This window comes from Sander lucioperca, chromosome 12 (genome assembly GCF_008315115.2).
Source record: "Sander lucioperca isolate FBNREF2018 chromosome 12, SLUC_FBN_1.2, whole genome shotgun sequence".
Lineage (NCBI taxonomy): Eukaryota > Metazoa > Chordata > Actinopteri > Perciformes > Percidae > Sander > Sander lucioperca.
Window position 1 is genome coordinate 34525310 of NC_050184.1, and position 22720 is coordinate 34548029.

At 41.6% G+C, this 22720-nt stretch overlaps 1 protein-coding gene across 2 annotated transcripts in view; it reads left to right on the top strand.

Annotated features, from left to right (window-relative positions):
- plekhg5b (pleckstrin homology domain containing, family G (with RhoGef domain) member 5b) overlaps positions 1 to 22720 on the top strand; it is a 93815-nt gene that overhangs the window by 1203 nt on the left and 69892 nt on the right. Inside the window, exon 1 of one of the 2 annotated variants that reach the window (XM_036008503.1) lies at positions 10142 to 10821. The exons of the other annotated variant lie outside the window; for it this stretch is intronic. Coding sequence (XP_035864396.1) covers positions 10698 to 10821 — 124 coding nt within the window. The 5' untranslated portion in view covers positions 10142 to 10697. Of the gene's footprint in view, positions 1 to 10141; positions 10822 to 22720 lie in introns of those variants that run through there. 2 annotated transcript variants of the gene reach the window in all.

Consider the following 22720-nt stretch of genomic DNA (forward strand, 5'->3'; position numbering starts at 1 on the left):
AGTGATCTGAAGTCCCCCCTCATGATGAATGCTCAGCAGCATGTACACTCAGATGATAGATTATTAGCTTTTGTAAATCTCTAACCAACATTATTTATTGTGTTTTTCCTCCCCGGCCTGCCATCTGTGCTCTCCTCTTTCTTTCCCAGCTCATAATTCACATCAAAGTTAATTTTTTTTTAATATGTAGACTTTCCTAGGGCTGAAACAAGCAATTGTTTCCCCAAGTAGGCATGGTTAAGTGGTTTGTTATTCCTAAAACCTAAAGAGAATGAGTTTACAATAATATTAGACTAATAAAAAAAGTTTTTTTTTGGACATTTCTCCTTTAAAAAAAATGACAAACGATTAAAGACTGATCAAAATATGTGCAGATTAATATTCTGTTAGTCGTCTAATTGACTACTCAACTTATTGTTTTGGCTTCAGACCCAGCAAGCTCTCTCTCTTTCTCTCTCTCTCTCTCTGGCAGGCTTTACATGTGTGATGTATATGTATTGCGGGCAGTTCATGGGTCCATACCGTAAGCATGGAGTTAAAGTTTAGCAGCCTTAATTGGTTGAGTCTGGAACCCTTCACTGTTCCAGGCCACCAGAGTCTTAAGCCTGTCTTAAACACACTGGTCTAATCTGGGACCAGATGTCTTGTCTGGTCTCTGTCCACCACCAAAAAAAACCCACAGACTAGAAACCCCAGCTCTTACTTTCTTTTGATGAACTATTAGGATGTTAAAGTGTCGCTCATCATAAAAGAGAACATCTGTAGATAGGCTTTATGAAGTTCTGGCTTAAATTAATGATTTCATCAACGGGGTTTGGTTAGTGTAAGTTTATAGTCCAGCACTTTATTTTCGTCAGTTGATGCTCAGATATGTTCATGTTCATGGTCAACATTATTGGTATGTTTGCAGGTTAATGCCACTTTCAAGTTGTCACTCTCACCACCAGGTCCATTTTAGTAGCTGTTCCGGAGCTTTCGATCATGTCACGTGAGCCTCATATGGAGTTTTCCCTGCAGGAATGGAATTAGATGCTTCTTAGCACTTGAAGAATTTCTTGTCCATGTTGGGCTTTTCAGCTGAGGTTCAAAGTTTTTTGGTTTTTTTTTTCTTTTTTTTTTTTGACCTTGGAAATGGCAGTTGAGAAGAAAAAAAAAAGTCTCACCACAAGGCCCATTTAGAAGATAGTTTGCCAAAAAATCAAGCAACATTTAGGCTATTGAGAATTACTGCTGAGAGACGTTCAAAATACAAAGTCATTTTCTCAGACGTTTCTTGTTCAGTCCTGCCGTTACTTCACATGACAAAACAATTTCATTTCATCAAGGTCCGTTTGGTAGCTGTTCTGTAGCTTTTGATCAGATCACACATGATTGTGGGAGTTCAAATTTTCACTTTTTTCTTAGCACTAACCAAGGACTTTTCCTCCATGTTGGCTTTAAAGATGCAGTTCAAAGTGAATTTTTGAATAGCATTCGAGAAAACAGTCTTACCACATGGTCCGTTTAGTAGCTTTTAGTTTAGAGCTTTCAGTCGTAGTAACATGATCATCAGCAGACGGAGTTTGCATGGAATTATCAGTGTTCAAATTTCATCAATCACATTTTGTTGTTGTTGTTGTTGTTGTTGAAGGACTTGTGGCCCATGTTGGCATTAAAGATGAGGTTCATTTTGGTACATCATCTGAGAAAAGAGTCTGATCACATGAGTGTGTGATCGAAAGTTCCAAAAGAGTTACTAAAATGAACTTGTAGTAATGGGATGTTTTTTCTTTTTCTTTTTTTTTAAGCAGAATTGTGGAAGTTTTACTCTGAAAAGGCTGCCGAGCTCTGAGGGAACATTTGGAGTGTTTAGTCTTCCTGCTGCAACGCTCAAGCCTGACTAGACTGACTGACTGTGTGTGTGTGTGTTTGTGTGTCTGGCTCGTGGCTTGTTACAGTTCAAACATCCTTTTTCAGACTGTCTCTCCATTGTTCCACTTTTTCCCCGACACTAATTTCCTTTCTCTTTTCCACTCTTTGCATTTCTGCCTTTTCCTGATGGCGCTCCGGGTCACAGTTTTCGCTCTGCCTTTTTGTTTCTCTCTATCTCTCTCTTTCAACTGCTCAGGAATTAATATCCCAGCTTCATGTGCAACGTTGCACCTCATTTTAATATTTTTTTGCACAGCAACTTTTACTCGTTTTATGAAGGCCCTGCACAGCATTTGATGTCGCTGACACGGCAGGTTCTGTAACAACTTTTTCAATGGCTCTAGTGGTCATTTTGACTGTATTCTTCCTCTTTAAAACCGCTTAGAGACCGCAGGTTGCATCCCAGTAAATACTGGTCTACCGTGCAATGCAGCTTGTTTTTTTTTCCCCCTCTGGTTGAATGTAATATGTGTTACAGACTGTAATGGGGAAACAAATCAAGCACTGATGCAATGACTTTGATCCTATTTCTTGTGTTTGACAGTATTTCCCTTCCTCGCATCTCTTCATTTCTGTACTGTGCTTCCTGTATGTGGATTTCACTCCAGCAGGGAGTGCAAAAGGTCTTGTGACACAAACAATTCCCTATTTTATTTTAATGCACAACCATCAGACATAAGCTACGTGCATTTGGGAAAAGAAAAAGAAGAATATTGAGCCCTTGTTATTTGAATGCTGCTGTTCTAGTGCCACTTCCGTTTTGACCTCTGGTCTGTGATCTTTTAGTCCTCAATGTACTTTCTTATTAGCCTAGAAATCTAGACGCACCCTAGCGGCAGCAAATGCAATTTGCAGCCAGGGTCAGTCTAGCAACCTTCCGTCAGCTCGCGAGCTGGAAAAGCCAAACTCTAGTCAGGCCAATCGCATCGTGTAAAGAGTCGGTGGGCGGGCTTAACATAATGACGGCAGAGTTGTGACGGTTCCGCGTGAATTCCCTGCTACTTGAAAACAAAGAAGATGGCTGCTGCTGCTGGCGAACAGCGGTTTTTCGAATCCGCCTTGGCCGTGACTCTGGAAGACTTGGAGTCAAGCTTTTCTTTGAGAAAAGAACAAAGAACGGCACTGAAGTCATTCTTAAAAAAGGAAGATGTGTTCGGAGTTTTGCCGACCGGATACGGAAAAAGTTAAATCTATAAACTAGCTCCGCTACCTTCTTCGTTGCGATCCCATGACGTCACGTTTGCGCGCGCCAGGTTGGAAAACGGCCAGTGTACTGAACGTTTTACTCCTCAGTGCTGTGGAGATAGAGCTGAAAATGCGAGACTAAATCCAGCCTAAATGTGAAGATTTGCTGTTTTCCTTTTGTTCTCTAAAATAGTAAACAGAAAACAGCTTCTTTAGAAATGGAATATAAGACGTCAGCTTGCCTTTTTTGAGATTTATTTTGCAGTTTTTAGTCACAGATGAAGTCATTATAAACATGCTCACAGCTGGAGGCCAGTTTCCCCCCACGTATCTTTTCTGATCATCCCTTTCTCTCTTACAAAGGGCTGCCAGGACATTTGGAAATGGCTGATAGTAAACAGAAGCTGAGACTGTTCTAATACTCCTGACTTTTCGGCTCTTATTACCCTCATTCGCAGCACTTTGTATAGCTGTTATTCCTTGTTTTGTGGGTAATTGCTTCACAACAGTAGACATGTTTTTTGGGTTCAAATTTCAGATGGCATACTGTCTTTTTTATTTTTTATTATTATTATTATTATTATTATTATTATTCTCTGTCCTCTTCCTATTCTGCTGATCTGCATCATCAGACCGAGAACAAACTGTTGGGCTCTGCTTTGCATTTTCATTTAATTTGCATACCGAATCAACCTTGTACAGGCGTGTAAACGTGGTCATTGGTCAGTGTTATCTTTACATTTGGTCTAAGGTTTAACCAGTATGATCTAATAAAACCCATTGTTTGTCTCCCCCCATCCCCCCACCCCCCCCTTTAGGTCCCATGTTGTAAATAGACCAACAGTGCTGCTGCTGCTGCTCCTCGTCATACTATGCAGATAATTAGAGGGGCTGTGTTAAGGTCACATGTGCCTTCTTTAACTTGAGAAACATAACGGCAAAAGTTTATCTCTGAATGTGTCCTTCCACACTCCTAACCTCCACCCTGGCTAAATGGCTGTTTATGCGTATTGCAACCCTCCACATGACAATAACTGTACTTTTAAGGAAATAAGTGTTTTTGATTCCTGTTCACTCTGTTATTGGCTTCTCAACGGCAGCCCCCACTGCAATTTCATCCAGATTGTTTCAATTATGGGATTATTCATATCAACAAGTTGAAGAGGGGTTGTTTGTCCCTGCTGGTTTAAGGATGGACAGTTAAATTACATGATGCCTCATAGTAATTCACTCGCTGGGGGGGTGGTCCTGCACACCCTCTTCTTGCAGCAAGTTTCCGATGGTTGATGTAGCAGTGTTAATGTTATCATTAGAAGAAAATATTAGAATATAATCTGTTGATAATATGGTAAAAAAACCCCACCTTTTTTGAGGTTGTATTTTATATTTAGGTACCCAATCCCATCTTGGATTTAGATGTATTAAATCTTGCTGATTGTGGCATGCCGTTAAGCTGATTACAGATTTGGTCGGTCCACCACTTTGGTCCAGACTGAAACAACTTTTGGAGGGATTTTCATGGAATTTGATACAGACATTCATGTCCCCCTCATGATAAACTGTAATAACTTTGGTGATCGTCTAACTTGTATCTATCTCCGTCATCTGGTCAAAATGTTTAACTTGGCCAATACTTTTAATTTATTACCAATTACCTGCAAAACTACTGCAAATGACGTTGGCCTCATCTTAACGTTGTGTTTAAATGTTAGCATGATAACACACATAAAGATGGTTGACTAAAAAAAAACATTCCATCTGCTATAGGTATTCAAAATTATACCTTGTTATTTTCATTAAGGATTAATCTATAGATTATTTTCGGGTCTAAAGAAGGAAATAAAATCACAATTTTTCAGAATTTCCAAAAGCCCATGGTGACCTCTTTAAATGTCGTGTTTTGTTCGACCAGTAGTGCAACACTCGTCACATTGGAGCAGCTTGAACAAGTTGAATAGTTATTTAGCATTTTCGTTTGAAATGTGACTTAAATTAACAAAATATGATTAAATTAGATGCAGATTAGTCTTTATCGACCTTTCCTGGGATTGTTCAGGTGCCGCCGAATATTACGCCGGATGTCTTTCATTTCGGCCGGATGTCCGCCACCTTCCACTTTCTTTGTGTCGGCATTCTAAACTCCGTAGATTTATGAGGACTATGGTTAACTGCTCCTCAGATCTCTGCAGGGTAAATCCAGACAGCTAGCCAGACTATCTGTCCAATCTGAGTTTTCTGTTGCACGACTAAAACAACCTTTTGAACGTACACATGTTCCACCAAAACAAGTTCCTTCCCGAGGCTATTTTGCAGTGGCACCGTTGCTCCTTCTGGCGTTAAGCCCATCCTGGAATGCTGTGTGGACTAGCCAGACGAGAAAGGTCTGGCAATGCAGATTAATCTTCTGTCGATCAATTAATCGTTTCGGCTATCCACTATACTTGCTAAAGACGTTGGCATTGTCATCGTGAGCATGTTAGCATGCTGACGTTATCATTAAGCTCCAAGCACCACTGTGTCTGCACGGCTGCAGACTCTTAGTCTTGTTAGCAGCAATTTGGCAGTTATTACGCTGATGAATAAATGACCAGGCACAGGCTGTACTCATTACTCTCTGCATCTGAGATAGAGACACAGACAGTCTGGCTGGAAGAAGTTTTTTCAAGATCATTTTTTGGGCATTTTTTAGGCCTTTAATTCCACAGGACAGATGAAAAGTGGAGAGAGAAGGGGAATGACATGCAGCAAAGGGCCACAGGTCGGAGTCGAACTCTATACATATGTGCGCCTGCTCTACCAACTGAGCTAACCCGGAGACTGGAAGAGAAGTCTTAAACCACTCCTTGTCTTCACTTTGCCGGTGAAGGGTTAACCTCGGCCCGTTTGATGGGCCACCTTGCTAAATATAACCCCAAACCTCCTCCGCGCGGGCACGCACAAGCCTTCAACTGCACTCCCTCTGTCAACACTCTGGCTCTCACGCTTTTCTCCCCCCGCGGCGCACACACTCCGCTCTCCGACTCATTTACAGTCTTGTCGTGCTGCACCCGCTAACACACGCTCGTTTCTCAACACACCATTAATACTTTAGTGAGTGTGATTCTGTTGAGAAGCCAGTTCATTCAAGCTCGCCACACTTGGAGGTTATTTCTGTCTCGCACCAAAACAAATTACAGGTAGTTTAGCCAACTTTTTTTTTTTTGTTATGGTGAATGCTCAGTGCAGGAAAAAACATTTGTGATTAAGAACTCCAGTTTTTCTTTCAAATATTTTAGGTGTGTTTACTGTCAAACCTATGCTATATTAAACGATCCTTTTGACATTTTGGGAAATATGTTCATCCACCTTCTTGCCAAGAGTTAGATGACAAGTTTCATACTACTGCCGACGCTTCCGTCACTTCCAGTCTTTATGCTAAGCTAAGCTAACCATCTCCTGGCTGTAGCTTCATATTTAAAGCTACATTGTGTAAGGATTTCTCCCATCTAGCAGTGAAATTGTATATGACAACCAACTGAATATTACTTTCTAGCCCTTCCCATTCCGAGCGTGTTCTAACTCCTACGGTGGCCGAACCTGAAATTAGCTCTTAGTATCTCTATCGTTTATACGCAGCTGTTCTAGCCACTCCAATATTAAGTTTGGTCTTGTTGCTTTGCCTGTCGCAATGTTGTTTTTAATTCTCTTTTTCGCTTCCTTGGCGACTCCGTTACATGTCCTCGAGAATAGGCGTGATCCTCCATCTTCAACAGGCTTTCAAATCTGCCGGCAGTCGCGAGTAATCTCCCGGCTGGCGTTCGTCACGGTGTCACTGAGTGTAAAAGCGCAAAAGGCGGAGGTATGTCCCTCTTTGGCTAATGTATTTTAAAGATGGAGGCGCAACATGACGGCCGCCATTTGAGCGACTCGCCCGTAGGGCTGGGCAATATTTCAATATTATATCGATATCGTGATATGAGAATAGATATCGTCTTAGATTTTGAAGAATTGTAATATCGTTACATGGTAAGTTTAGTCTTTTCCTGGATTTAAAGGCTGCATTACAGTAAAGTGTTGTCATTTTGATGGTTATTTATCTGAAATCTAAATGTGGAAGATAATTTGTGAAAGCACCAATTGTCAACCTTACAGTATCGTTGCAATATCGACATCGAGGTGTTTGGTCAAAAATATCGTGATATTTGATTTTCTCCATATCGCCCAGCCCTACTCGCCCATATGTATTCTGAACGATTCTAAATGGCAGATTCTACGCGTACGAGAATACTTTGATTAGTTGGTGGAAATAATTACACATGAATGAGCACATACGACAAAGGGGTTTTTGCTAAGAATCAACTCAAAAAATTACACAATGGAGGTTTAACGGACAGAACTGAGAGTGGTATCAATCTTCTCATCAAACTCCGAATCCGTGAATATGTGTATTTCCCAAAATGTCAAACTGTTCCCTAAATGTACTGGAGCTTTTCTGTTGGATAATAATACTGAGCTGCTCCTCCCATCATCTTTATAGCACTAGAAGACGTGCCCCAGTGAATACGTATGTTTGTTAGTGAGCCATTACCCAATGTCAGTAGAAAGCAGGTTAAGGGCCTGTGTTCAGGAGTGTACTGTAGAGATGCATGCTTTGGTTCTGGTATAGAGATGATGTTTGTCCTAAGCTGCTGGATGCCACATTTGGAATAACTTGACACTGTTATCTGATCTAATGATCTAAGTCATCTTTTTTGTTGTTGTTGTAAGGGGGATAAGAATGTCTCATAACAGGTGGGATTGCACATTATTTGGAACGCCTGGTTATTTTACACATGGCGTTCACTTTGGTCTTCATGAGAAGTACTACTTCCTTATGTCTTCTGTGGTTCTGGTGGAGCTTTCAAAAGTTAAAATAAATAACCCTGGTGATGTCATAATGATGTCATCTCAGGAGGCCTGCGTTATACCCTGGCAGTGTTGGGGGTTTGAAAGATGAGGGTGTTTGTTTAGGAGGCAGGCAGGGTCTGATTAAATGATCAAGTTGCATTATGGGAAATGTAGCATCCAGTGTTTTTGGAGCTTGACCCATACTAGTGAGTAAAAGTCAGAGTATCTCCGCCTCAGCTGGTTTTGGAATATATGTAGTCTGTTGGTGGTGGGAAAAGTAGTTTCACCTACATCCTGGTTGTGATTAGGGCTGCACGATATGAGGAAAATATGCACTCTGCGATAACGTTGAATATGGCGATAACGATAATACTTGCGATAAATAAACCAGACTGATCTCATGAAGTGGCGTATGTATGTCACGCCAATTCGTATGCCATTATTGGCGTGTTATCAAGACGCATACTCGCTTTGTAGCGTGTAGCTCAAAACACGTACAGATAACACGCCACTTGGCTTAAGAAAGTGGGTGTGTATGTTTACGCAAAGTAATGATATCACGTTGAATAAATAGATCTTAAAGTGTACTCAGTTCTGCAGCTTTCAGTATTCTGCTAAAATACAACAAATTGCTTGTTAGATTTATAACAAATGAAAGGAAATCATTTCCAACATTCTTTTATTGAAAAAATTGAACATTGACTTGAATATAAAAGCCACCATTTGAAAAAAGAGACATTTTAAAGTGTAGTTTTCTGCTGATATTTTCTTTTAACTAAAAAAAAATCTCTAATCGCGATATGTCGCATCCTTGTTTATTGCGGCAGTTGATATCGCAATGACGATAAAAAACCGATATATTGTGCAGCCCTAGTTGAGATTATTATACCTTTTGCTCTCTAATGGAAGACTGGACATAAACCATGTCAGAAAGTGTACCCTGAGCCAGCACACAGCTGCCAGATACGAGTTGGTGTTTTCATTGTAAAGAGTCCATTCCTAAATGAATGTAATAAGATTTCTTTGTTTTTATAAGCTAAATATATTTAGTCTGAGATCAGATCAAAGTGCATTTGAATGTCAGTGCCATAATAGAGGCAGGTACTTTCTGGCCTTTCTTTTTTCATTAAAAGGTGATCTGATGGAAGATGATGAAAGCGAAGCCTCTGTTTCTGCACTAGGTGGAAATTGGCCCTCGTATTTGCAGCCCAGTTCTCATGCTGCACGACTGCTCTCTTCATTAAAAGGGAAGCCGCGTGCTCAAAGCTGCTTCAGATTATTACCATATGTCTACAAAGCCCAGAGCTGAGCAGCAAACCGGCTCCCATCCTACCCTCTAATTTCTTATCCCAAAATTGGACATGTGGGTCGCTGTGTGTGACAACGTCCCTCCCTTCCCCCGGCTGGTGCCGCATATTCTCACAGTATTTCTTTCTCCCATTTTAGACGCATAATAGCAGTGCGTCAGCCTTCAAGCAACCCTCAGGGAAATATTATGCCTCAACTTGAGATATCTAACTGCATGTTGTTTTAACTCATTTTCAGATATTGGAGAAGTGGAAGCGCTTTGTCTCAGATAAGAATCTTATGACGGTCACTTGGTGTTTCTCATCTCCGAGAGGCCAATGTGTGCATTGTACCTCCGCAGAAATAGCTGAGCTCAGTCATCACAGAGCTGGCACATTCATAAAAAGGAATAAATCTGTCCAGAGACATAAAGGGCGCGGGCACTAATTAATGCAGAAAAATGTCAGCCTCTTACGGTTTGCGCAAAACATAAAGCAAGTCTCTGGATGTAGGAGGAGGTTTTAAAAGAGATCTTTGTGTCACCCAGAGTGCCCGTCCCAGCATGCAACTCACCTCTGCATGAATACAACACTTGTCTGATGGAGTGGGCAGAAAGCCCCCCTATCGCCAGGAGATCCTACACAGGGCTTTAACATGGGCAGCTTGCCTCGCACTCAAGTTTTGTACAGTTTGAGAAACTTTGCTATGGATAAAGTCGAGGCTCAGGGAAGGCAGCAGGCAGAGGACATACCACTTGCTGGTGGAGATAAGTTTCCAACACCTTTTTAGCAGTAGGTCGTCTGTAATTTAGTCAGGAATAGCTCTCTTAAATGGATTAGAAGAAGGCAGCATTGGGTGCGTGGCTTTCAGTGGACAATTAGTGGGGAACTTAAAAATCGACACAATCACCCGGAAGAGGCATTTGACGCTGATGTGGAGAGACGTATTAGAAAAGAAGTGCGGCCAGTTCTGTCACCTGTTGCCTACTTTTAAAACGTGCCTGTTAAAACCTCGATGGCAGCGGTGAGGCTTATCCCAGGTTTAGAATCAATAATATGCTCCTCTGGAGATGTAACTGATTGGACTTGAGGTGAGCCAGCTTGCTCACTTGGACCGGCCTTGAAATGGAATCAGACTTGGACGGAAGGTTCAAAGCAAAGTGTTTTGTGGCTTACAGCTGGATGAGGTCATTGTGCAGGTGGAGGGTGAACGTGAAGACATTGGCAGTTGGTGGAGTTTAAAGTTGAGTTGGTCTGGCAGGTTTGATATTCTAAAGATGGTTGGTGAGAAAGGGTGTATTAACTGTCTGCAGAAGTTCCGATCGGTCATGTTTTGTGCGGGGCTTCAAGGGCTGGTTAGACACTTTGTATGAGTTCAGTTTTAGGATTATGATTTGAATAGTTATAGATTATATATTAATTGCCATATAGCTGGTTGAAGAACTCATAATGTTCCTGTACTGGAAGAAACGTGGACTGTATGAGCTGGAGGCACTGCCACCCTCTCTCACTGAAGTGGAAATAGAGCACTACTCCTGGTCCTCATCGCTGGACGCCATCCATGATCTGTGTGGTAAGCTGGGGTACTGGGAGGATCACTAAGGTGTGTGTGTGTGTGTGTGTGTGTGTGTGTGTGTGTGTGTGTGTGTGTGTGTGTGTGTGTGTGTGTGTGTGTGTGTGTGTGTGTGTGTGTGTGTGTGTGTGTGTGTGTGTGTGTGTGTGTGTGTGTGTCATGAAACAGGAGGCCGGGCAGTGGGTTGGTTTGCGTTTGTCCATCCTATTTTTGATTATTTGCCGTTGGTTAAAATTGAAATAGCAAAAACTACAGGTAAATAAAATATATTAAAATGTACATGACAGTTTTTTTTTTTTCTTTTCTGAATAAACAAGTAGGATAGTTCCATTGATGTAGAATTGTGTGCTAACTCTTTAGATCAGCCTACAGACCATCAAAGCTCTGTCAGGCTGGAATCTCCACATTCAATTTTTTTCTATTATTAAAAAATAGTGTGTTTCCCAACAGAGCATAACATACTATATATTTAAAGTACTCATTATATGCAGTTATTTCTCCTCGCTTGTAAGTAGAACTGAATGGTGTTTGGCTCTACGGTACTGCGTGAAACTGGACATGAAGATTAGTAGATGAATAGTTTTTTGACTCAACCACCACTTTGGTCCAGACTGAAAAAGCTATTAGGTGAATTGTCATTACATTTTGTACATTTTGTAAATTGGATTTTCATGGTTCCCAGAGGACGAAGCCTACTAACTTTTGATGATCACCTGACGTTTCCTCTAGCGCCACCATGTGGTTGCCATTTTTGGCTTTTAGTGAAATGGGTTAACTGTTAGATTGGATGGATTGGCATGACATTTGGTACAGAAATTCATGCTCACCTCAGGATTAGTCTGGCATTGCCAGTCCTTCCTCCACAGCGCTGCGGAGGAAGGTCTGTCTAGTCCACACAACGTTCCGGGATGGGAGAAAAACCTCCTATGGTTTATTGGCATTTCTTTAAACCAATCACAATCGTCTTGGGTGGTGCTTAGCCCCCGGGTGCAGCGACCGGGCAGATATCAAAAGTTTTACCTTTTGATATCATGTTGAAAATCTCTCAATGTTATTCCATTATTCAGCATAATGTAAAAAGAAAACAAAACCTTGTGTGTAGTTCAGACCTGCTCCACTAAGTCTCATCCTTATTCATCTAACATGATGTGTAACATTCAACATGGATCAGACATTACTTCACATTGTTATATGTAACTTTTCTGCGAGCAGATGATCTGGTTGACTTGCACTTTGAAGCTAAGGATTTAAGCACCATCATGGAAAGTTTTTTTTTTTTTTTTTTTTTCCATTGCTCTGTTCGTCCGTGGAAAGCACTCAGTGACTTGGCATGAAGACAGAGGGAAAGAGCGGATGAGACCAGCTCCACAGATGAAATATTTACCACTGAAGAAGTGCATAGCTGAACTGAAATGCCTCCCTGTCTCCGCTCAGGGCTTTTTTTGACGTGGCACAGGGGCACTTGCTTTCCGCTGTGCCGCCCGATTTATGCCATTAGTGAAGGGGAAGTGATAACACCGGGCCGTGGAGGAATGTCCTTCATCCTCTCCTCTCTGCCAGCCAGCCGCTTGGAAATCCGGCTACTTTCTGGTCAGCTTAAGGAAGGTGCCTGCTGAGGCAGACCTGTTTGGCAGAGACTGAAAAGAGGAATGCCACAGAGGGAACAGTGAGGCTTTGATCCTTACCTTTTCACCATCTCTGTAATTAAGCCCTGGGCTTCTACTGAAAACATTTGCCAACTCTGTTGGAGCACACAGCCTTGGAGCTCCTCAGCTGAGAGATACTTTTCCTTTCTCCAACACAACAGATTCCGTCCCAAGAATCAGTCACTCATTTCTCTTGTTTATATTTTATTATAAGAGTCAACTTCTTTTCCCAGTCAATTCAGGCCATCCTCCCATCCCTTGGTTGTAGGCAGTGATGTAGGTGTGATCACATTATCCCAATTAAGGTGTGTTCCCACTGTCCCACATCATATATTTTCCTAAAAATCTCTTCTCTAACAGTCGCAGACGCTAGATTAGTGAAAGGAATAACCGAAAGTCGCAGCAATAATTCCCACCAGGTATCTTGGGGCTAGTAATAACGTAGACGCCTTATAGACTAATCAAATAAAAAGGGTTATTTGATAATTCAAATAATTGTTAGTTGAAGCCCTAGGTCATTTCACTGGCAACACATATTACACTATTTTTATTTGGATAAGTATGAATATGAGAAGTTGATTTCTTATTTCTTATCATTCAGGCCCGGCGACATCACCAAATATCAATACCATGATCTCTCTCTCTCTCTCTGTGTGTTTGTTGAAAGATTACACGGTATGCTGTAACTGACCCTGCACCCTTATAGCCTTGAGGATGGGACTGTGGGCGGATTGTCTATTTAAGGTGTTATAAAGTTGCCAAAAAAAATATTTGCAGTACAATTAATATAAGAATTCTGCATCTCCTTTCCGCGCGTGGACTCCCCACCCCCGGGTCAGCTTCCACCGCAAATAGAATCTAATTCTGTGGGAAACACTGCATACTGTATTAATACTGATAACGAGAACATGACCATAAGGGCCCACCAACAACTTTATTTCTGCATATTGCATGCTGCTTTGTTCTTAATGAAGATGTTGAATTAAAGCAGGAGGCTGCATGTCGACTGCTCGTTGGGATTCTTTTTTTAGCTGACCGCTCTTAAAAGCACACGAGGAAAGCTTTTGTTGAATTGTCCCTCATGAATAAAATGAGGTTGTTTGGCGCTACCTAATTTGGCCAGTCCAAAATATTCCCTGTATACAAGCACACACTGGCATTCCTCAGGTCATACTCAGCCACGGGTTCCAGTAACAGCAGAACATGCTCCTGTTTTTCTTGGAAGTTAGCACCAATAAAGCCCATAAAAAGAACGGTCTGACACAAAAGGCCACACTCTTATATAATAATCAGCACGTATTTGAGACCAATTACTGTACTTTCTGGCATTAATGCCCTAAGAAATTCAAGATATGCAGTAATCCCCACATGACCCCTCTTAAATATGGTGACAGGGGATTGAGTTCTACCTATGTAGCTAAAAGTCATGTAGATAGCAGTGTATTTCCTAGGTCTGTGGAAAACTTAGTTGCACATATTTGCCCAGGGGTTTAGAGGTCCTCCATCAAGAAAATGTTACATTTTTCAATTAAAAAAATGCAATTTCACATCCTTTTAGACCATTATTAATACCATAGCTGTGCCTGAATCATTGGGAAATGCTGGAGCAGATAATAAATAAATAACAGTCAAAAAGCTTAAAGACCAAACTTGTTAAAGAAGTCCACTTGGGAACCAACTACAATCATTACAGAAAAGTCCTTGAGTTAGTTTTGATGCTCACATTGATTTTACATTCATTCGGCTTAGGCGGTGCCCCAAACGCCAGATATGCATGGAGAGATGTGAGAAAGCTGTATTTTCTTTCCTTGACACTCAAATAATTCCAAAATGAGTCAGCAGAATTAATCAGATATTATTTGAGCTCCTCCATCTTATGAATTGAACATTTTCGACTGCTCCGCCACGCCTCTCTGGAACAGTTTACACTTGTTGTTCTGTGGTTTTTCAGTTTTCTACATGGGGACCTTGGGTTCGCTCAGATGTGGTGGGGGGAGGGAGACAGATGCAGGGAGGGGGTAGGGGAGTGTGTGATGCACATGTGTGTGATTTAACCACCATGGGGGTAAAACAACATTAAACAGGAGGGCTGTGTCGTGCCCCCGCTGCCACTGAACCCTCAACATTAGAAACAGCTGCAACCTGCTGGTGTTTTAACGTCTGCTCGCTGGGCCCAGACTCGTTCACCTGGAGAGGACTACTGCGGGGGTTCAGGAGTTAAGTGTGATTTATGGTTCGGCGTTGGTGTGCGCGTCGATCTCTTTAAGAGAAAAGCAGGGCCGGCATGTGTGCATTTGTGTGCATAGGAAGTGTGTGGTAGAGTGAGTAGCTTCGGAGCGAGTACCGACTCTGGAGTCATAGTGAGAGAAACAAAGTGTCTCCCCTGTTCTTTCTGACCACGGTGGGAAATCTGGAGCAGGAAAAGTTAACCCTCTCCTTGATTTCATGTTTTTGGAGAAGGAGGACCAGGAAATGAGTAGGGGGAAATGCAACGCTGCCAAGCCACGGCAGAGTGGTGTGCAGTTAAATTTTTCGAGAGGTGCACGTCAGGCTACGGCGTAGGGTCCGTGTCTCCACGTAACTACGTACGTACCCACACTGTAGATTTAACACAGAAGCATAAATCATGCTTAAAGGTCTGGGTTGTTTTTTTTATCTAACAACAGCCTTTTCAGGTGTCAATATTCTCCAAGTTTGATTTGTTAGATACAAATACTGTAGGTTTTCGTGTGACACATAACATAAAAAAATTCCACAAGGCGTTTATTTCTTCTGTCATAAACATTTTGTAAGTAAGACTTCTTTAGTTTGTTACAATGGACTGAACAAACTGTTGACACAAAGCTGAGCATATTACCTGTTGTCTACATCTGTGCCTGGCGGCCCTGCTGTCTCTCCTAGAGTCAGATGAGAAGCTTGATACTGCTCTCATATGCGAGAGTGGTATCTAATTTCTCTTTGAAATTAGTCTAATCGATTATTATTAATGAATTGTTTCATACTTAATTAAAACGTTTTAAATTCCATCAAAATAATCTTTAGAACTAGACACTCTACTATAATATACTACAGTATAACAATAATAATGATATCTATATTTTCTTTTTAAAAGCCCAGTGTGTAACGTGTTTAGTTGTTCATTATCAAAAATCTGTGTTGCCCGTTCACAAACTTGTCCTTTTTCATGAATATTTACCACCAGCATCAATTCCAAGTATTCCTTTTTGGCTTGAAATTTAACATTTGCATTCACATGAACTGGGGTAGACGCTCCATATTCATGCGCCATCTTGAAATACGTTAGCCGGTAAGGGACATACAGGACATACTGCTCCGCCTTTCACGTTTCGCTGTCACATGATAAACTCACAGGTGCTACTAATGCTGCTAATGGGTATCGTCGCTTCCCGGCCCCAGCAAGTTTGAAGAAGGAAACGTGGAGGACTAGCCTAGAAATCTAGACGCACCCTAGCGGCAGTAAATGTAATTTGCAGCCAGGGTCAGCAACATCTTGATGTGGGTCTGGCTTGTCAGGCTAATGGAGGGCCACATGTATTCAAAATCCAAATTTCAGGAACAGGAGTCTTCTTCTTGGCCCAGAAAAATAAAAAGGATATTGAAAAGAGCAAGAGACCGGCTTTTTGAAGCTACCGTAGCTGTAATACGTACTTTGAACTGCGTGGCACGAGAGAGTTGATTGCGATATATGATCTCAACGCTAGATGGGAGAAATTCCTACACATTGGACCTTTAATATACAGTTACACAATCTTTGTAGAGACAGAGGTTATGTGATAGAGGGCTTGTGGTAAATTTCATACATTAATCTTAATTTTGAACTTATTTAACAATGGCTTGTGCATGGGACATTTTTTACACATCGAGGAAATTTTCGGAAGTTACACGAAGTATTTGTTCCCTCCCTTCTTGCTCAGGCCTATTGATCGGTCCATCTATTAACAAGACTCTGCATTCCTACCTGCTTTTCTTCCCTTCTCACCTTCCTGTCTGCTCATTCCATATTTATGTATTGTGTCCGTCTGTCTGTCGGCTACCTCAACATGTGCTGATACCTTTGCCAGCTTTCCGAGACCGTGTGTCATCCCGCCTGCCTGCCATCTGTGTGCGTCTCCCAGGAGTCTTTTCACAATGATCTCCTGGCGAGGAGGTGCGTGTCTAGTAGAGCCCGACCGATAAAGGATTTTTAAGGCCGATATCGATACAAATATTTGGTGATTTAAAAATCCGATATTCCAATGTATCGGCCGTTTTTTTTAAAATCCCGAAACGTGTAAAAAAACAGATTTCCCTAACATTAGTTATTTGTAGTTATTTGAGTCCTCACTAAAATAATATGATAATGCAGTTTAAAAATAAACTTTTTTGTTTTATTGTCACAACAGAACAGATGAACATCAAAATATATGAAAGTTCTGAAATACAATGTATAAAAATACAAACTTAAGATTAGGGTTGTGCCCATGGACGATATCATCGTCCATCGTGATGGCTGACCGACATCACGATGGAGAGCCACCATCGTGATGCCACGCCCCCCACCCTGTCAGACTCTTCAAACTTTGCAGGCAGGCGCGCAGCTGTGGACGGGCCTTACAGCTGGCCTGCTCAATCAGAAATTCAAAGTCAAGTGTGTTGGTGTACAAAGCGCCGCAACAATCACAACAACCATGGATTGCTGTTGTGGCAACTGGAAACTTTTATACATTGTCCGTCTGCTATTTCATCACTAAATTCACATCTGAGACTTTTTATGCGAGAAATCAACTATGTAGAGCTCAAATATGGGCCGTTTTACGAAAATTTGGTACAACTGTGTCGGATTTCAGAAGCTCCACAGTCTGACGTGACAGCCGGCCGGTGCCTGCCGGCGTCGCTGGCTTGCCGGTCGGCCTGTCTACCTTCACAGACCCCGCTGTCTGGTCTGGAGCTCTATCAGGAGACTCGCGGACAAGAGGCGTTTAGTTCCCCGATCGTTTGTTTAAATAACACAACACACATATCCAATCTTTCAACTCAGGACAGCGCCACATCTCACAAATACAGATAGGATTGGAGATGAGAAGTTTAACTGACACGTAAGCGCGATCAGCGCTCACACGCTCCACTCAGCAACAACTGCAACGTTTAATTTGAAATGAATGTAGCCTACTGGCAGTCTGGCACACGTGGCTACTCAGTATTTTCCGGAGCACCCACGGTATCGGCGCCTATAATACCATTCGAATTTCATTTGTTATTTTTTCTTATTAGTTTTTAAGATGAAAAAAAATATTTATGTAAAGAGATATCGTCAAATAAGAGATATATAAGAGATAAGTCTGAGTAATATCGGCCCACCGATAAATCGGTCGGGCTCTAGTTTCTAGTATGTAGAGGGAGTGGGCGAAGGGACTCTAAAAAACATTATGTATAAACAAGGAGAGGAGTTGAAGCCTAAGCAAACAACAGAATACGCTCACCCTCTCCCTTCATGTGCCATGATAAGATCTCACTGTGGATGTAGGATTTCACCAAATAGAAGGCAGAGTGAAGCATTCTTAACATTCAGCATAAAAACAACGCGTGTTTGCCTCAGCCTTTCCCCATCTAAATATGGCGTTCTGGAGAGGCTCAGAGGGAGGCGGAGGTGTGAGAGGAGATGAAGAGTATGACGTGATAATAGACCTGGTTGAACTCTACAGTAGTTTGATATTGGATTGCATCTCGGACCAAAAGTGTGCAGATCTTTAGCCTTCGTCCAAACGTACAGGTGCAATCCACCGCTCACTAAGCTAGTCCACTGGATGTATGCAGTTTATAACGATGATGGCAACTGATTTATAGGGTTGGGTACCGAAACCCGGTTCCACAGTTCCGGTAGGAATCGGACCGGATTAGAACGCAAATTTCGGTTCCTCATTTCGGTTCCACTTAATGTATCGACTGAAATATCTTCCCTCTGTCGCTCCGAAACAGACGTAAAAATATCACACTTTCTCTGTAGTCTGTTAGCTAGCTACCATAAATGTAGGCTACATTTAAAATGCCCCCAAAATATGGTAATTTTTCTGCAAAATAACTGCTAAAGTTTGAAGCTGGTTTAGTTAACATGCCAACTCAACATTTATTTTGTTGTTACTTGTTAATAGTGTAACTGTTACCCAACCCTACTAATTTACCACTCAGAAATCAAAGTAATATCTGAAACAATTGTTCCTTGACTTCAGACAACAGCAGGCCTCTCATTGTTAGTCAGCGACAGTCGTTTTTTGTCGGCTGAAATCACGAGTGTTGCTGGCAGATTTGATTAGTTGTAGCTGGCGAGCTAATTGAGCTCAGTTGGTGTGTTGAAACTCTTTCCCCGGCTGACACTTTTAATGCTTCCATCTAACTAGTCAGAGCCCTTCATTTTTATTTGGATGCGTATGAATATTAGAAGTTGATTTATTATTCTAGCACATCATGTAGGCCTGATTCCAGCTAACTAATCAGAGACCTGCAAACGGGTCTGCAATATGTATTTGATGGCCATGCATACACGTTATCAAAGCTAATTCGGTGTTATGAGACAAGGTAACACACAAGGTACAACGATAATAAAATAATATAATAAATAATAATAAAACACAAATCATCACGTGAGAAGCTGAAGGCCACTTGTTTTTTTGCTTGATAAATGACTTGAGAATTGTTGTTGATTGGTTTTTCTGATCGATCTACGTGATCAATAGACAAATTGTCTCAGTGCTAGAATGCTTTCACATCCCTGTTGTAGCTAGCACACATGGGAGATTTGACAGCAAAACCAATGCAAGAACAAGAACCCTGACTCATTTCCACTTTAAAATCCCACTCCTAATTGCATTATGGTTACAAAATGAGGAAGTGGAGATTGACAAGTTGGAATACTTAGTACATCTTGCATGTTGGAGTGATACATTTGGAACTTGGCTCACTGCTCTGGCTTATTTATGAGTGTCTAATGGGTCTTTGCCCCAGGCGGTGTCTCTCTGTGGTGAGCAAGCAAGCAAGCCAGCAGAGAGCTGCGTAGATGGGATGCTCCACTGTCTCTTTAGTGTGCAAGCTCATTGTCTGCTGTCACGTGTGTTCCTGTATTGTGTGTGTGTGTGTGTGTGTGTGTGTGTGTGTGTGCGCGCGCGCGCGCTTGTGTTTGCTTTTGGCTTAATCAGCACTGCTGAGTTCAGGAATTCCAGTTCATCAGAGAGAGAGAGAGAGAGAGAGAGAGTCAGCAAGATATGAGCAAGTAGGAGAGAAGATAAGCAGATAATACAATGATTTAACAATATACGTGATGGTGTAATAGTGAAGCGAGGGCTGAGAGTCTAAAGACAGGGCTTGAGTTTAGGACAGCGGATTTGCAGTGGATTTGAGGTTATGGCTCAGTGAGAGTTTATTTAAATCAAGTCCGAATGAAGGACGACTAACATGTAACGTAACCCATGCAGCCATGTTCCTTCGCGTTGCCTCCGCTGCTTATTTGACATGGCAAACTTAAAGCTTTAGTGCGTAACTTTTTTTATATTAATGAACGTCCGTTACATTCAAGCCATTGCCAAATGAGTTGATGCAATACTAATTAATACTATCGGCTCCACAAAACTCAGTGTTTCCTCTACGATGTTATTTGAAAATGGCGGCCCGCCACGGCAACATTTCTGCCGCCATGGTATCAGAAATAGAGCAGACGCTAGGGATGGCCATATCGATCGATATACTCACGCTACTCATTTGGCATTGATTTCCTTAAAAAAATATCGATATAAACTAAAAAATAATAATTGGGGGTGTATGCATCACTTTCAGCTGTTTTAGATTACTTACTTAAATTACTATATGCCGGGACACCCCTGTACCTGGCAGCGTATTGAGCTGGCCCATGTCACGTGACAGGAGATGAGCGAATGAGCGTCAACGTGCGACACAGCCGACAGCGACACAGCCAAGGGCCTGAAAATGTGTATGTTTTTGTTCATATTTAATTTATTTCATTCATATTTATGTTATTTATTTTAATTTTATTATATATTGACCATAATACATTTTGTATAAATGGTCTGTATTTGTCTTGTGATTTGTCTTAAATGTAATAATATTTTTACTGACAAAAATTGCCAATAAGAAATTAACGGTATCGGTATCGGTATCGATGAAAATGCAAGAAAAAGTATCAGTATCGAATCCTAAAAGTGTGGTATCGCACATCCCTAGCAGACGCACAATGTAGTCGCGGTTGCCTTTTAAATGATCCTGCCTGTTGGAAAGCCTGTCCACGCCCGCCCCCCGCAGGTGGACGGCAATACTGCAGTCTGATCTCGGTTGAGTGAGCGGCACTGCACTTTAATGTCTGTAGAGAGGCAGCAGACTTTATTTATTCCTTTTCTTCATTCTGTCCGGTTTGTGCGTTCGTGAGGAAAACGTGAGTATTGTCCATGTGGAGTTTGTTGTGTGACACCATGCAGGACAAATATATCTGTATAGTTTAACTATTTAGATCGAAGTTATGGCAGGAGTTGTCATGAAAGCCTTATTTTCCTTTCTCCACGGCACACTCGTTAGAGTCTATTTAGGTTCTTTTGAGTGTTTATATGTTAAAGTTACCTTTTATAATATAGTGTAGGAGGTTATTGTGTAGTGAATCTCAGTTTCTGTGCTCTGTAGGCTATGTGCATTTAACCACCTTGTGATATTTTCAACGCTCCATGTCTGTAGCCTACTTGTAACATTGGTAACAGCTACAGCTAATATCATTGTGCACTGTAAGTTATAGCAGCTTCACTTAGTAACTATATTAACCACTGTTGATTCCTATAACATTCATAATTATTAGTATCGCTGCCCCCACTGCTAAAAAAAATCCTAAAGGAAACACTGCAACTCTCTCTGTATTTCTCAGTATGGCTGTGTTCAGAAGATTGTGTCGTCTGGCGACTTTCGCGCGTAGATACTCAAGTGAAGATAATCACCTCTTCTAAAGAGTCCATCATGTTTTTTTGATCCTCCGTGTCCTCCTTGGCTACTAGCAACTGTGTGGTGGAGGGGTAATGGAAGGCTTGCATTATGTGGATGCGCCGACAGTTATGTTGTCATTACTTTAAATTCCTCATGGGGGGGGGACAGAAACTACGCACTATAGCTTTAAAGATGGCTTGTCAGATTTGCTGTTGCTGTCATGTTATTGTATGGGAGTTGCATTTCGCAAATCCACAATTTCTTCCGTCTAGTGTCAAATCCTGAATGCTTACCGGCATTAATCGTTCAGAACGTGGTGACAGTGGATGTGACTGAATGCGCCCCCCCCAACTGGAACACAAGGCATTTTGAATTTTGATATTTCATAAACATTTTTCTATGTTACAATAGTTTGAATATTGAATTAAAAGTCACAGCCCTAGTTGAGGTTAGGTCTTGATAACTCGTTCTTTTGGATTTATTTCCAAATTGGTAAAATGCGCAGATTTGTGGATTAATACAAATAAAAGTAATTTAGCTAAATAGCAAATGTAATCTACCTGATATATTTTAAATTTTTAGTTGTCAGAATGCCAGTCTTCAAGTTGAGTTTTTGCTCTTTATTTTGTGGCCTCTTGGGTGCAGAGGAAACAAGCTGTACATACAACATTGACATGTTATCAACCTTTAAGTGAATAAAGCTAACTCGTTAGCAAACAGCTGCTTATTGACACATTTAGCAGATTCAGAGCGACGTTAGCATTTTTTTGTTCCCGTCCACCTGCTGAATGTAAATAATCAGTGACGTCTCACTGTGGTAAAGAAGAAGTGCTTCCTCTTTGGGAAACACTCCATAAAAGCTGGAGGCTCCTTGTGCAGCCTGCTGCTTGTAAACCCCGGGGGAGCTGTTAGCTCGAGGCCCGCTAGCCACAGCCTTGGCCTGTTCCCAGCACAGCACAGACACGGGAGAGACTTTCTTTTCCCGGAAGCTGTTGAAAGTTTGACATAATGCGCTCTGCCTCGGTGGAATTGTTGAATGGTGTTCAAAAAGGCTTTTTAGCCGTGCTTGCTGGTGTCAGTCCACCACTCTGGAGACTAAAATATCTCAACAACTATTTAAAGGATTGGCCTGAAATTTGGTACAGACATTCATTGTCCACAGAGGATGAATCCGACTGACTTTGGTAATTTCCTGAATTTTTCTAGCACCACCAGCAAGCCAAAGCCTTCGCTTCTTCAATTCTGTGGCGTATCTTAAGTCTGTACAGACTTTGCGTGATTCC